Raw genomic sequence first — 15727 nt, forward strand, 5'->3', positions numbered from 1 at the left:
TGTATGTAGAGCAATAATACATCTTATGTATCCATTTTGTTAGTTAGTTCCAGTTGTTTCCAGTCGTAGCTTCCGAATGGCCGGATGGATTCAGTGAGACAAATACCGACTTCACATCCTTCAGCATCAAGATCAAGAAAGGAAGACCAGAAGACAAATCATGGCACCTAGTTAAGTCACAACCTTCAGCATCATGAGGACAACCAAAAGTCAAGACACATACTGAAGTCACAACATTCAGCATCATGAGGACAACCAAAAGACAAGACACATACTGAAGTCACAACCTTCTGCATCATGAGGACAACCAAAAGACAAGACACATAATGAAGTCACAACCTTCAGCATCATGAGGACAACCAAAAGACAAGACACATACTGAAGTCACAACCTCCAGCATCATGAGGACAACCAAAAGTCAAGACACATACTGAAGTCACAACATTCAGCATCATGAGGACAACCAAAAGACAAGACACATACTGAAGTCACAACCTTCTGCATCGAGAGGGATGAACCAAAAGACAAGTTGACTCATATTAATTGATATTGCAGTTATTTATTGTCATCACAGACATTAATATGATATCAATAACAAAGCGTGTCAGGTTGACGCGCGATGTTAATATGGGACCATCGCAAAATCGCTCGGCAAAATAAAAGCAAGCAATATCCATGACACCAATGCTCTCTTGTTGGTCCCTAGAGGGGGAGAAGAGGGTTCTTACCATCAATGGCCATTTGGTGGTAGCATCAAGTGATTTTGGGATGGTCCTAAAGGAAGGAATGCTAAGAAAAGCACTAGGTTCACCATTTTGATAATCATACACAAAGAGATTGCATACAGGTGCACAGGCCACTGGTAATTATCAACCAAACTGAACTGGTGGCTTACACACAGCTCCCCACCCCCACTGTTCCCATCACTTGCAGGGACCAAGTCCCACACGTACATGTGTCTGGGGACGTCAGCAAGAACATCGGAATATGATTGGTGACTTATTCCCTATTGATTTGAGGAGCCAAGTTGGTAATCCAGTGGGTATGCTGAGCCAAACCATGACTCTCCAAGTATTGGGAATACCAACCAAGAATGAGGAGTTTCAACATCTGGAATAAGTTGCCAAGTTCAGTCTGGTAACATTACTGATCCATAAACATAACTTATACATGATAACAGATATGTACCGATTTTAAATGTATGTCACAGTATTTACAAACTTCAGCAAAGACACTAAAGGGCTACGCATATATCATTATTGCACATATTTTTTTTGACTGGATTAGTGTTTCGATGTCACACCAAATAAACTTCATGTGACCTCAATATACTCTGAATATGCTTCATGCTTTATAAACAAAGATAAAATCCATCTCCGTCTCCTTCAAAATAATCAGTCATAACAACCACTCAGCCAGTGGTACCAACATCAGTATCAGTATTGTTCTACCTCCAGTAACCAAAGCAGAACTTCAACCACATAAATCTCTAATAAATTAACTTGAGCAATTCCACCCATAAGAACTAGCCATCCAATAGGGTCGAGACATTGCCCAAAGTCTTTAATACATAGCAACCATACTATCCAAAAATGTCGGCCAATTCTGAACCAGAAGGTTTTTGACCCTGGTTGGGAGCATTGTTCATCATGCCACTATTTTGGTTCAGAAATGGATTTGGCGTTCGTGTCATAGGTTGATTACCCATAATGCCTTGGTTCCCCATCATCCCCGGCTGCGTCATCAACCTCGGCTGTGTCATCATCATGTTTCCTGTATTACCCATCATGCCTTGGTTCACTCCCATCATGCCCGGTGACAAAACTGGACCCGGCGGCTTCTGCGACATCTGATTCAAAGATGGTCGCGGCCGGTTTGAGGAGGTTTCTAATAAACTATCAAAAGCAGACAAGTCGACATTCTTATTCGGAGGCTTCTGTTGCACTTGTCCCATGCCCATATTTGGCTGGTTGAACCCTGACCCCATAGTTCCAAACCCAGATTGGTTCATCCCGGACATACTGGTTCCCCCTGCCATATTAGGTATGCCTGCACCATACATTGTACTGGTAGCAGGAGCACCACTAAAGGCCCCTCCACCTCGCCCAATCCCACCAGACATCGAGTTGAAACTACTTCCTGCAGACGTCATACCATACGTGTATGACCCACTTGATGACGTCGATGAAGACATAAAGTTTGTATTTTTGAGTGAGGCTGTCAGATCTTTTGGTTTGTTTTTCGCTGGAGCAGATGTTGCGGTCTTTGCTTGCAGCGGTTGTTGGCTTTTCAAGCGTTCCTGTGTTTCTTGATCTCGGGCCAACTTCTGTTTCTCCTCCATCGTCAGATTGACCTGGAATGAAAAACAAATGTTATGTCTTCGTAGGGACTGGTCAGGACTGGTTATACTGGCACAGCAACACAGAAGTAATGTAACTGTTAGTACAATGTAAGTACAATGTGTCAAGGCATACCTTGGCTGGTTGAGCAGGTGTCTTGTTTTCCACAGCGGGTTTCACAGGTGAATTCTCACCAGGCTTTTTTGTCTTTTCAGCGGCTCCCAACATCCCGGATATACCAAAACCTGACATCAATTTCTCCATCTGAAACAGCATTTACATATAAGATTAACACTTTCAGCGCCATCCGACGTAATTTTACGTCTTGCAAGTTGACACGGTTGAGCCATCCGACGTAATATTACGTCGCGTTTTTAAATTTCCCGCTTTGCCTTCGAGGCGACTAGCAGTGCAGTATAGGGGAAAACAATTTAACTATACAGCACTTGAGGTGATAGTATGATGTTCAGCCAATGTGCTATTTATAGCCAAGATCGTCTGCATTCGAATAGGCGCAATGGCGGGTCGAAGATTGATGACGGGGGGACGTAGCCGAGAGTATGCCAAAAAGTGGGTATTCGGAAAGACACCAGATATTACTGTTCTATGTGTGGGGTACCATTGTGCAAAATCAAGTACTTTGCTGACTATCATTCCAAATTAGCATTGTAAAGAGATCTAATAAAGAAGAACCAACACAGAAAATTTCATGTAATTATCTTTATTCCTTCTATTGTTTTCATAATTTTGAAAAAGGGTAAAAAGGGGAGTAACCTTGGCCCCTGGGGGAGTACGCTAAATATGGCTGGGCGCTGAAAGTGTTAAGAGATCACAAATGTTGACACACATGGACCTTGACCAATGAGAACTCAAAAGGAGATTTTCTCCATGTAACCCCACTCTATGTAACCCCAGCCTGAAGAAAAATGAACCTTACCATTGAATCAGTCTTGTTTGCAGTATCATTCACCAAACTGTCAGAATTTGGCACCTGATCAGGTCCAAACTGTATTGTCCTGAATAGTAAGATTTCATATTGTTTAAATGGTGAGTTACAATGAGACATAGAAACACATTCAGAATCAGATGAACGTGGAAAGACTCGTTACATGCTAAACACTCAAAGCTGGTGACAATTAAAGTTGCTGTGATAAGCGAGAGAAAAAGTACCATGCGAGTAAAACTGGTAATCACCGAGTGTGACACTGATCGATTATATTTGAAGCATCAAATTAACCTTTAAACGGAGTGCAGTGACGTTTTCAAGTAAGGTAATGATTCTGGCAATACATGTGCTATGACATGCTGGATCAGAGAGAGATCCGATCGTATCACTGACTCTGCTGGCAACAACCAAGGTACAATGTTGGTGTTTTAGTGGGAGACAGTTCAGAAAGTTAGCAAAGTTTCACAGTCCTTTGTCCTATGTTATGAAAATATTGAGAAATATTGCATTTATACCAAAGACAATAGTTCATACAGCGTATTGGGAAAGCAAGATGTTAGTGAAGGTTAGTTTGTGAGATTGACAGTATCAGCACAACAATCTGGTCACTGAAACATGAAAACATTCATCAAATAATGTTACAGCCAAAACTGTTCAAGGAAAGTTAAAATCTAAAGACAGGTTATCACGAATCCTTCTAAGTACAGAATGATAAGAACTCTTCTGTTGCTTACTGCTACCAAGAGCTCCTAAAGGGCAGTACAGGAGTTGTTAGGTTGTGCAATGGGGTTATCACTCAAGCAATCTTGATGGCTCAAATGGGAATGCATGCATGTCTAGGTCCTGAGGCATTTATTATCTATCCTGGAGCCAGGAGCCACAGAAAAATTCTGACTTTAAACAGTATACCGCTACTCGTAACATCTGTACGCAGTCGACATGTAAATAGTTGCTAAGGGGGATGGTTGTTAGTAGAAGAAAAGTGTTAACAACACAGAATCTATGTACAACAAACAACTCACTGGTCTCCAAAACACATCTCAGGCAGGCTATATTGGACAGAAAGGACAGTGTCATTTGATAATGTCATGGAAATACTTGGAGATTTTTGCATGAAATGAGGGGTTATACATGTATCAAGAAGGTTGAATCCAACTGTTACTACGGTGATGATATTTGGTGACCATCTGCTCAATTATGTCATCAAGGGGCAGAGTACAGACTGAAAGAGTGGTATCAAGTTGAGAAAGGGTTAAACATGCTTTTTGGTTGAGATGGTAAGGACGTACTGGACTCATGCTGACTCAGTAGAAACGTGCACAGATACCTGCCAACTAGGGTAGACGGTGACAAATCTCTGGGAAAGTAAGAAATTAAGAATATGTAGAAACTATCAATACATTGGACCAATGGAAAAACAACACATAAATAAACAGCCACATATTGCCCAGGGGGAGAAACAGGAGCAGGCCTATAAGGGCTGTCTATAGACACAGGCAGGGAGTTGGAGATTGTAAGTGACCTATCAACCAAAAGTCCCCCCGCCCCCAAAAAACAAAGAAAAGAAGTAACGTTCTGTTGTTCAAAGAAGTGTTGAAGTAATAATACAATACTACACCTCCATGGGCTAATGGAGAAAAAAAACACCATGATTAAAAACATTCAAAAAAGAAAAGTTGTGAGTAACTGCTTAAACACTGAAAACAAAAAAACATTTACAGTGTAGGGGTCAAATGAAGTGCACAATCAAGGAATGAGGGCATGCTTAAAACTTTACATCTGAAAAGATGAATCTGAAATATACACGACTGCACTAAAGTAATAAACTAGAACAACAGCACATGCTACAAGTGCTACACAAGGTGACAATCATTGAAACAAATTATGACATGGTGATTCTGTCATCATGCAAACCACTTGTAAGTGAAATAAATCTCAATATCTTCAATAATGGATTGCTGACTGAAGTCTTACCCTTGACATCCCACTTCCATTATTGTACTAGGGAATTGATAAATGGAAGAGTTACAAAAGATTATGAAAGGATGTGATACAACCAAGACTCGTTCAAATGCACAGGCACAGGCCCAGACATGTTCAGCCTCGAGGAAGAGGTTGAGGATATCGTATTTATTTGGCTGTTTAGTTTCCCTCCTTGACTGGCATCACCGGATAAGAAGTCATAGTGTGGCATCAATCCTTTATAAAGTATCCATTGTAAGACTCGTGAAGGGAGGAGCATTGTGGGAGAGGTAAAACATGTAATTGTGCCTACTGCCATGCTGGTCTCCACATGACTTGGAAGGGTATGGTGCCCCTTGGCCATGGAGAACTAGCTTTGAACTTCCCCACGACCTCAGAATCGATTCAATTCTCTGTGTTCTCACCTTTGTTCTTGATGCATGGAGTTGAGCTGCTCTAACTTCCCTCGGTGATCCGACTCCACTCTTGACACCATTTCCTTTATCACAGTAATAAATGCATTGAACTGCAAGCAAGAAATAACAGCATGACATCAGGTGGCTCTAATAGATGCAAAGAGGACCAGGGGCCATTGTACTCACAGGTTGTTAGATGTAACACCTGTACATTGAACTATGACTTCCACAAGAAAATTGGCTCACTGGACAAAGAAACTGCTCAACAGCCGTTACTCACTGAAGGCTATCTCATCTGAACAACAAACTGAAAGCTAAGTTCGACCTATATGACCTTGACAAGTAAAGTAGGTCACAATCTAATGGTTTCTAGGTGGTCAAGTTTAACCTGAAAAACAGCTGTTAATCCTGTACCACTGGTATTGGTTTCCATGCTGAAAGCGGTCTCTGAAATGAAACTTGCCTGTTTCAAATTGAGATTGCTATCAATAGAGAGGGGGATGAGGTATGGCAGGACTTTTAACGCCAGCGAATCTTTCGTTATGCCCAGCTTCTTGTGGGAAAATGCAACTTGGTAAATACCTGAAAAATAACATAAAAGACAAAGTTGAGGGCCTTTTGACCAGGTGCCCTACAGGACCCCCTACCCCAATAGTGGCAGCTCTTTGGCAAAACAACAACCTTCCCATGTCAGCTTCACCTTACTTCCTGTTAAGTGATGAAACAAACATGAACCAACACAGCCCTGATATACTCAATGGTTTTCTAGATGGCCCTCTGTGAGCAATGAAACCACCTTCTCTCAGACCTACCAGTTTTCCATAATAAACTCTAGGAGCTTAAATACCGACAGAAACAACCAGTTGATGCATATATACCTGAGGCAAAGAATGGCCTCGTCTTACCTAATATACTCATCAGCACAGCAGGCTCTCTCGATGGTATCTCTGTCAGCAGTGGAAGCACTTCGTCAAGGACATACCACTTATCCATGAACTCAAGCAGCTTACCAACACACACAAGACAGTTAACACGCACCTACAAGTAAAAGTCAGCACTTAGATTTGTGTTGTCTAGACCCAGCAGTGTGTTGCGCGTGGTAAATATGTGTTGCATTTGACAAGCCTGTGCAGTATTGGCTGAATATCTGTGGTGAAATGTATGAAGTATCATCTGCTCTTGCAACACCTTGAGTTGACATTATCCAGCTGGAATCCAGTTATTATTGAGGTGGTGCATCCTTTGCTGTCCTCTCCTCGACTGCAAAGGACAAATCAAACTTCCCCAATTGCTTCATTTAAGACCATTAAGACCATTCATAAAAGAACTCGAATCCAACTTGAAAGGGTTAAGATCAGCCTTGCCATACCCCTAGTAATGAGGTATTCAAGGAGAGTTTCTTGATCCTTGGCATAATGGCATTCTTCATAGCACTGTACTCAATCAGGCTGGCAAACGTTGGAATGATATTCAGGCACAGTTCCTGAAGAAAAGAGAAAAACTTCCTACAGTACAAACCAGCTTGTATCAATACCAACATCACTTCATAGAACATCTCACAGACTGATGCACCATGCAGTTTTCAGAATACTGTAAGAGATGTTGTTGTCTAGACATCAAGGTAGTGATGTGAATGCATTAGTTATTTCCTTTTGACGTTGGTACCAACACAGGTGATGGTCCAGTATATGAGCTTGGCTAGAACCCTGTAGCTATGATACAGTCCCTCAAACATGTCAAAGGAAGTCATTATTCCAACTGACTGTACCTGAATCTGTGGTACATCTGCCTCTAGGGCCCGGTAGATCATTGGAAGTATGTGATTCTTCACGTCAGCTGATGGAGTCTTTTTCAGAAGTATATTCATATTTTGGATGAAAATTAATGAAATCTGAAAAGAAATCTGACTGGTAAGGATCTACTCAACTGAGAATTAAGAAGGTTATTTTCAAACCTTGTGTGCCCACAGCATGTTAGTGTCACTGGTCAAATTTGTTCAAGTTATGAAGTCAGCAGAGGCAGAATGGAGCAAAAGGAAGTAAAACAGAGACACACCTCAGACATAAAAAGCAATTTTCTTTAACTTTCATGATGAGGCAGCCTGGCGATCAGGGCACCAAAGGTAGAGGAGGCCCCACCCTTCCAATATGGCTAGCTGAGTTGCTGTCACTTACCTGAATAGGGACAGCAATCTGGAATGCAGGGATCAACGATGGCAAGACGTGTTTGACAAACTCATTATCACTGAGTTGGTTCGATATGAGGAGAACACTTGGGAGAACAAACGGGATCATATCGTGGTTCATGAACTCACTGAACAGTGCTGGCAGGATACGCTGTGTGCACACTCGCTGAAAAACAAAGGAATATCGTTTCAGAATGAATAATTAGCTTTCTTAAGATACTGGTTTCCTGAATGTAAGACGGCTGTGGAATCATGTTGAAAGAAAGTTCAACCTGCAGGCTTCTGACAGCTGTGCTGAGCGAGATGGGGTTTCCTTTGGATGAGGCAGCCAAGGCAGTGAAGACATAAAGAAGTGGAGAGATTAGATGGTGGCCATCTGTCCCACAAGGGATGAGGAGCTATAAGTAAGTAAGGGAAAGTTCTACCTACTGCAGGCATCTTCTCCAGCACTTTGGGCAATCCCTTAAAGAACTGAGACTTCTGTAGGTTGTCTCTCTGGATGAGAGAATCCAGGTAGAGCAGAGTCACCACCCCAACATCCTCAAAGAATGGTATCTTAGATATCTGGTGGGCATCCGGCCTGACTGTTGGCTCAGCATTCAGTAACATCTTGACATGGTCCCGGACGTCGTCAGGTATGGAGCCGAGGAGTGAGTTTTTCATATGCCGGAGCTGGAATAAAAAAAAAATCAGGAATGAAACCTCAGATGAACAATCTAATGTAATCAACTGAGCTGAGACCAAAACCCTTGGCTACAGATGCTAATCATGTTATCAGGGTCTATGCTCTTTGTCTGAATCACAGGGCCTAGATGGCCGAGTCACAGAGTCCGACAACTCTATGCTAGGAAGTGTAAAGACAGCTTCATGCCAGAAAGCAAAGCAATACACACTACGGCCTCAAAGTGAATGTCGAAAGGACATACCTCTTCTACATTTTTCTTGTAAGTTGACATCTGGTTCCTGCAGTCAAATAGCGGCTTTCCCTTGTTGAATATGGTATACATGAGTATACCGAGACTGTACATATCACTGGCCGTGGAACACGTTAATGTCAGGATGTACTCCGGTGCAAGGAAGTTCAGATTGGGTTGAGCTACGTGGGGGAAGTCAGCATCCCACTCTTTGAACTGGAATATCACCTGAGAGACAGAGATCAAGCAATGACCAGAGGAAGGAATGCCATGATGATGAGTAACAACTTGCCATTACAATATCAATATTGTTCAGGTTACAAACTGGTACAGGTAACTGTGCTGGAAACTGACAAACCACTCAAAAACGATCATTGAAAATTAGTTTAAACTTATTGGATCGATGTTCTTTTCTTGCATTTCATGAGATAAATTTACACTCACGTTGGTGTCACTTCCGATGTTATTGAGACAGAAATCAAATCCAGCCATCTTCCATGCTCCGTTCTTAACGATCACGATAGACTCCGGGCAGATGTTGTTGTGCATCATCTTTGCATCGTTATGGAGGAATGCAACACCCTCTCCTACCTGCAGCAAACCATACTTGATCTCCAAATCATAAAGTTTACAATCTTTGACATCAGCTGGTACAGGGCTGGGCATATTCTCATGGAAGCCCAGCATATTGGCAAGGCTAGCAAATACTCGCTCTGTAGCAAAGGCAAGACTGTCCCTGAAATGAAAGTGACAAATACAAAAGTCAATGAACAAGGCTTGTAAAAGGTTGTAGTTGATCACAAGATCGTCCTCAAAAGTGAAACGCAATCAGTGATGAGACTCAGAGTGACTGAGCTAGGCTATTCTTAGCACGGTCTTTGATCAAGAATGTCACAAGCATGTATGCACATTACTCTTTGTTCGAAGCATATTTAAAACCAACCTTGATTCCTCGACTGGGTGCAGCACAGACAATATCTTTGGATGTCGTAACCTGGTCAAGCGGGCCACACCATGTTTTAGTGTCTCAGTAATTATCTCCTTGTCTCGTTTAGAATAACGTTCTAACTGTTTCTTTTCAAAGACAAACACTGATGCTTCCTGAAAAACAAAACCATACTATTATTTTTGGGTATGACTTGATATGACATTCCAAAGTATGCTGACGATTTGTGAGGCTCTTACTCTTAGAAGACAATGAACACTGTGAGTGTGATCTGGCAACTACAGAAAGTAGCCGTTCTGTCATTCAAGCAAAAATTTCCAAACAACAAGTGAGGTCACTTTTCCGAATTCTGTCTCTCAATCTCAGAGAAATTTCCCAATAGCTCAGCTGCATTACATTACATACCTCTTTCGTTGATTTCTTGTAGCCATCAAACACTTTCCAGAGCAGTCCTGGTCCAGCACTGGCGACATGACGCCCGACATCAAACTCACGAGTGACAGGATTACCTGGCAGAGCACCAGAGACAGTGCTCTTGATCTTGAAGAGCATATCCATGGTGCCAAACCCCAGAGTCTGAAGAATGAGAAAACAGTGCTTAGTTATTGGTTATTCTTGAGCCTGCACCAACAAATCAATAAACCAATAATGGACAACCTGTTGACCCTGAAGTAAAGACTTCAGTGATGATCACTCAGTTGCCTTATTCAAAGATTCTGCAGACTTTGACGTTTTTGCCAATGGAGACAAAGTAGGTACCTCAAAAGTTGAATGACACAATCAGAAGGTCACTGACATTCAATTTTTGAAGGAGTGGTGGACCCAAGGTTGTTTTGTTGTAAGGAGGTTTCTGGTTGATCTTATCATACCCAGACAAACTCTTTGATATGAAAATGAATGACCACTGCTTTGTACTTGTAGCCAAAAAGAGTTGAATGAAAGCTGAAGCATCGCATACAACACTTGATCGCATCATGCAGTAGTCGGCCAAGAAAATGTTAACAATCAGAAAACATGCTGCAGGATTGGATTCCTTCGTAACCTGTAGTGTAAAGTGTAAATCAGTAATGTGTCATCCACCTTGTTCCAGTATGTTTTTGTGTTTAAATAAATTGCATCATTCATTGTAATATCAGTGCACACACACCATTCCCACTATCCAGACCAGGATTAATGGCCCATGGTACTATACTTCCTTTTATGCCAGAATAAACATGTAGAACAATGTTGCAGTGAAAACCATGAAAATTATCACTGACCCTGTGCCATCTACTTGACTTCCACATTCCCTCAACCTTAAAACCGGATCAAAACAAGTCCAAACAGAGGACATATAAAGCATTGAATGCGACTGTCAACCAATGCCCAACCCAAACAAACATACAAAACCATTCCAAAACATGACGAAAAAACCCGATGCTTTTTTCAAAACACTAAATATGCGGTCATTTACCCGGGCGGCCTTTGACAAGTCTTCCATCACTTTTTTCTCCATGGGAATGGCCATTTTTCATAGCTATCAACCCTATATATTTACACAAGAGAGAGAGAACCTGAGAGAAATTTATTGAGGCAATGGAGGGGGGAAAGGCAGAAAATTATCTCATCTTAGATAGGCCTATCTAATCTATATTCGAGGATTGCACCGCCTATGCCCAACACTCAACAGATGGTAATCGTAATTGCCCTATGACAGGCATGAAAGGGTTCTTTGAGGGGATCACAAATTTACCGGCTTGATTGCAGAATCCCTGACAAAAAGAGAGGTTTTGGTTAGGGTTATCTATAGAACATTTTGGAAGTGATGGTCATTTTGTAAGGGATCCTGCAGTAGTGCCACTTACCAATGGCATGCATTGCATGATTGTGTGCAGCCTATTTGCTCTACATCATGACATTGAGAGTGCGAGGGCCAAGGCTATTGACGATTGAGTATCAGTAAGCCTAGAATTCTCGACCCAGACAGAAAAAAATCGTACAAACAGGGTTCTGAAAAATGAGATCAAAATCATTGAAGATTTCAAATATGGTCTATAATCGTACCTATTATGTTAGAGAATGAGAGGAAGTGGTCTATACGACGAGCAACAGAGCGGATTATTAGGGAATCGAGTATGAAATACGTGGATTTTACAGATTTTCAACACAAGGGGGCTGCCATGTTGGAGGTCAACTGTCTATGCTGCCACCTATAACTAGGTCTCAGTAGCCGGTGCGGAGGACAGGCCTACCTGCCTCCAAAAATGACACGACGTCATTTCATGCATAACCCTGTTCCGGCAGATTCTGTAGACTTGGCAGTACCTTACTCTCACACAAAACTATACATTTCTGAATGGCTTGTCTCATGTAGAATACATCTGGCCAAGTTTCAACGTCGTCTATAGACATGCATAGACTGATGCAGCACAATGCATAGATTTTTCAGTGCTAGTCTGTTACCCTGCCTGAGTTTAACCTCACCTTCATTATGTCCGTCATCCATGTAGGCCCCTAGTTTTAATTTGTACATGATGTACAATTATAATATCACTCTGACTCTTCTATCTCCTGATTCATGAAGTGATGATCTCCTCCTGCTTTTCTCCTGTCCTGCTCTCTGAGTGAGAACTTGAGTCTGTCCACAACCCGTACTGTCGTAGCTAGAGGCCTCCCCTTTTTGGCTTTGGCCTACCTAACTCCTGACGGTAACACAACCAATTAAAGTAGGCCCTAAAGAAAAGGATTCAATGAATTCGCCTCACTCCAAATAAGCCACGCCTCTTCAGCTTCAGCCAGGTTCTATCTTGCAGTGGAGTGGCTGGACTTAACTTCGGTTATACTAATTCCCGACCTACCCCGACCTTTACCGACTTGCGGACCCGGACTCCGTTACACCAACGGACCGATTAACTCTGATGGTTCAGAATGGGTGTGAGGGGCGGAACAGTCTTCCGTCTTGTATGACTTAGGCCCATGTCATTCATGACGTCGGCCCCTGTCTTTCACAACCTCTTGTTGGTTAAGGCAGTATCTAAAACCCCATACCACATACCACATACCCACCAGGCCGAATCAGTCCTGGCTGCTACACCGTGTTGACAACATGATGAGAGTGATGAGACAGTCACAGCCAGGCCGCATCAATCTTCGCCGCACTGCCTAGTTGTTAATATGGCGAGAGAGATGAGACAATCACAGCCAGGCCAAATCAGTCTCGGCTGCTCTGCCAAGTTGTCTACATGGTGAGAGAGATGAGAGACAGTCACAGCCAGGCCAAATCAGTCTTGGCTGCTCTGCCAAGTTGTCTATATGGTGAGAGAGATGAGACAGTCACAGCCAGGCGGCATCAGTCTTCGCCGCACTGCTATTGTTAATATGGTGAGAGAGATGAGACAGACACAGCCAGGCCAAATTAGTCTTGGCTGCTCTGCCAAGTTGTCAACATGGTGAGAGAGATGAGGAAGTCACAGCCAGGCCGAATCAGTCCTGGCTGCTCCACCGTGTTGACAACCTGATGAGAGAGACAATCACAGCCAGGCCAAATCAATCTCGGCTGCTCCGCCAAGTTGTCTACATGGTGAGGGAGATGAGAGACAGTCACAGCCAGGCCAAATCAGTCTTGGCTGCTCTGCCAAGTTGTCTACATGATGAGAGAGATGAGGAAGTCACAGCCAGGCCGAATCAATCCTGGCTGCTCCACCGTGCTGACAACATGATGAGAGAGGTGAGGAAGTCACAGCCAGGCCGAATCAATCCTGGCTGCTCCACCGTACTGACAACATGATGCGAGTGATGAGACAGTCACAGCCAGGCCACATCAATCTTCGCCGCACTGTCTAGTTGTTAATATGGCGAGAGAGATGAGACAGTCACAGCCAGGCCGAATCAGTTCTGGCTGCTCCACCGTGTTGACAATAATTATGGTGAGAGAGATGAGACAGTCACAGCCAGGCCAAATCAGTCTTGGCTGCTCTGCCAAGTTGTCAACATGGTGAGAGAGATGAGGAAGTCACAGCCAGGCCGAATCAGTCCTGGCTGCTCCACCGTGTTGACAACATGATGAGAGAGATGAGGAAGTCACAAGAGACATGCCAATTTTTTCCAGGTGGGGCAATCCAATGACGGCTGAAGCTTTTATAATAAGCCTGGCAAGATTGGATCACTCATGTTTAGTTCGTCTTACCCAGGAGACAGGAGTGTTTAATGGCAACCCATTAAGTGACCCGACCGAATCAAGTTTGATATCATGCTATCAAAGTTGGCAATTGTATTCTGTTTCGAATGATTGCAGGTTTAGAAACTGAGCGCCCCACGAACGACGAACTACAAAGTACGAATGTCTGTCGAGTCATCAAGTCCTCTATCTGCTAATTGATTTACACGACACTGAACCATATTTGATACTTGGTTGTAGAAGGAATTGGGGAAATGACTAAAAAAGAATCGTCGATAAAATGCATTTACATCGTCTTTTGGCTTACGGAACCTGCCTAATGCATTTCCACAGCTCATCATATGTACATGTACAAGTATGTATGCTAAAGCAAATCCCACATTTTGACAATGCCTGTTATGTTGATCATTGACAGAACAAAGGTCTCGCTTGAGCAGATAACTACTAGCCGGCCTGGTTCAATGGGGTACCCGGATGCTGTTACGTCAAATGTATTGTCTTTGGCCATGATCGGTCGCGGTTGATTTTTGAACGCCAGTCGGTTGGTGTGTGACATGCGGAGAACATCGCGGGAACACTTCTCCGATTTCAAACGTAAAAATGCCTTCAAATTTTCCGAAACAAATCAAAAGGGCTGCAGCAGAAGGTAAGGCACAGTATCTATTCCTGATAAAGGTATGTGTTGGTTTCAAAGGGTTTTTATTGCAGAAATAGTCATACAATCAAGGCGGGAATGAACTGCGCAGTTTGAAATTTCAAGCCAGACATGTTGAATTATGTACATCACTGCACTTCATGTACATGTTCAACGGCAATTTTAATTGCCATCCCTAATCAAATACCATTTGCTCAAAGAAACTAAAGGCGGCACGTCCAAGTCATGATGGTGAAGATGGAAGTGATCATGTTAAATCTGCGAGATCCCATCACTGCTCTTCTATCCTGTGATGTGGAAATCTCCACTGAATTCATGAAGGTTTGTCTAATTATGTAAATTGACGTAAACAGTTAACAGTTTTAAATTCAACAACAATTCATTTGGCGGCCACTATCCCGACTGTGGTGTAGCACCCGACTGTAACTGGCATGAAAAGGGGATACGCTGGTTATGGATGTCAGATCGTGGTTCCCTGACCTTTGCAAACAATTTCACTGGACTGAACCCACGCGGCGACACCAAGGACCGCTGGCTGATCTATTGATATGTTCGTAATATGGTGTCAAAGTCGGAGAGAAGAAGAGCCACTCTTCTCTTGTAGGGGGTTCACTTGGAAGTGTTTGCATTTGTTAGCCTATAAACACAAGATTTTAATCCTTCAGTCTTGGGTTTGGCGGAGAGAACTAATCTTACATAAGTCCCAAAACAATATCATATGTCTTTATGGCAATATTTATTATTGGGACCCAGTACAGTGCCGTTCTATCCAATATTCCTGGGGCTGTTGGAGAGGCTTCTTGTCTAAACAGTACCATTCTGCCCCCTCTAAGGCATACATTGATAACTAATGAATGACTGCGAAATGAAAGCAGGTAAAACATAAGGTGTCAATTCTTCAGTCTTGGGTTTGGTGGAGAAAACTAATCTTACATAAGTCCCAAAACAATATCACATGTCTTTATGGCAATATTTATTACTGGGACCAAGTACAGTGACGTTCTAACCAATATTCTTTGAGGCTGTGGGCAACCAGCGCCAAAGCCAGCCACGTGCTATTTTCCCGCTATTAATGCTGGGTTTTGACAAGGCCGGACACGAGCGTATGCATGTCCAGTTTACAACAAGCGACAACCACAACTAACAAAGATTGCCGACCAAGTCCATGTAGTCGGTAAAGGTCGGGAAAAGTCAGGGTAGGTCGGGAA

At 42.8% G+C, this 15727-nt stretch overlaps 1 protein-coding gene across 1 annotated transcript; it reads right to left on the reverse strand.

The window, feature by feature from the left end:
* Positions 1-551: 551 nt before the first annotated feature.
* On the reverse strand, positions 552-11868 carry LOC135492409 (SCY1-like protein 2). The gene is made up of 18 exons (XM_064778884.1): positions 11752-11868; positions 11162-11233; positions 10114-10284; positions 9706-9863; positions 9207-9498; positions 8775-8990; positions 8278-8520; positions 7838-8014; positions 7432-7554; positions 7033-7146; positions 6569-6701; positions 6127-6245; positions 5673-5773; positions 4613-4642; positions 4308-4334; positions 3277-3355; positions 2475-2603; positions 552-2353 (listed from the first exon to the last, which is right to left on the reverse strand). Exons 2-18 carry the CDS (start codon positions 11213-11215, stop codon positions 1583-1585), a joined length of 2937 nt encoding a protein of 978 aa, XP_064634954.1. The 5' UTR covers positions 11216-11233; positions 11752-11868; the 3' UTR covers positions 552-1582.
* Positions 11869-15727: the final 3859 nt, after the last annotated feature.

This window comes from Lineus longissimus, chromosome 8, assembly GCF_910592395.1.
Source record: "Lineus longissimus chromosome 8, tnLinLong1.2, whole genome shotgun sequence".
Classification (NCBI taxonomy): Eukaryota; Metazoa; Nemertea; class Pilidiophora; order Heteronemertea; family Lineidae; genus Lineus; species Lineus longissimus.

Excerpts from the sequence above, each read along its gene's own strand:
- LOC135492409 (XM_064778884.1), bottom strand. The coding sequence starts at position 11,215 with ATGGCCATTCCCATGGAGAAAAAAGTGATGGAAGACTTGTCAAAGGCC. Across the intron at positions 4,643-5,672 it reads TCCATGCATCAAGAACAAAG|AGATTTGTCACCGTCTACCC; the intron begins GTGAGAACACAG and ends TTACTTTCCCAG. Across the intron at positions 2,354-2,474 it reads CACCTGCTCAACCAGCCAAG|GTCAATCTGACGATGGAGGA; the intron begins GTATGCCTTGAC and ends TTTTCATTCCAG.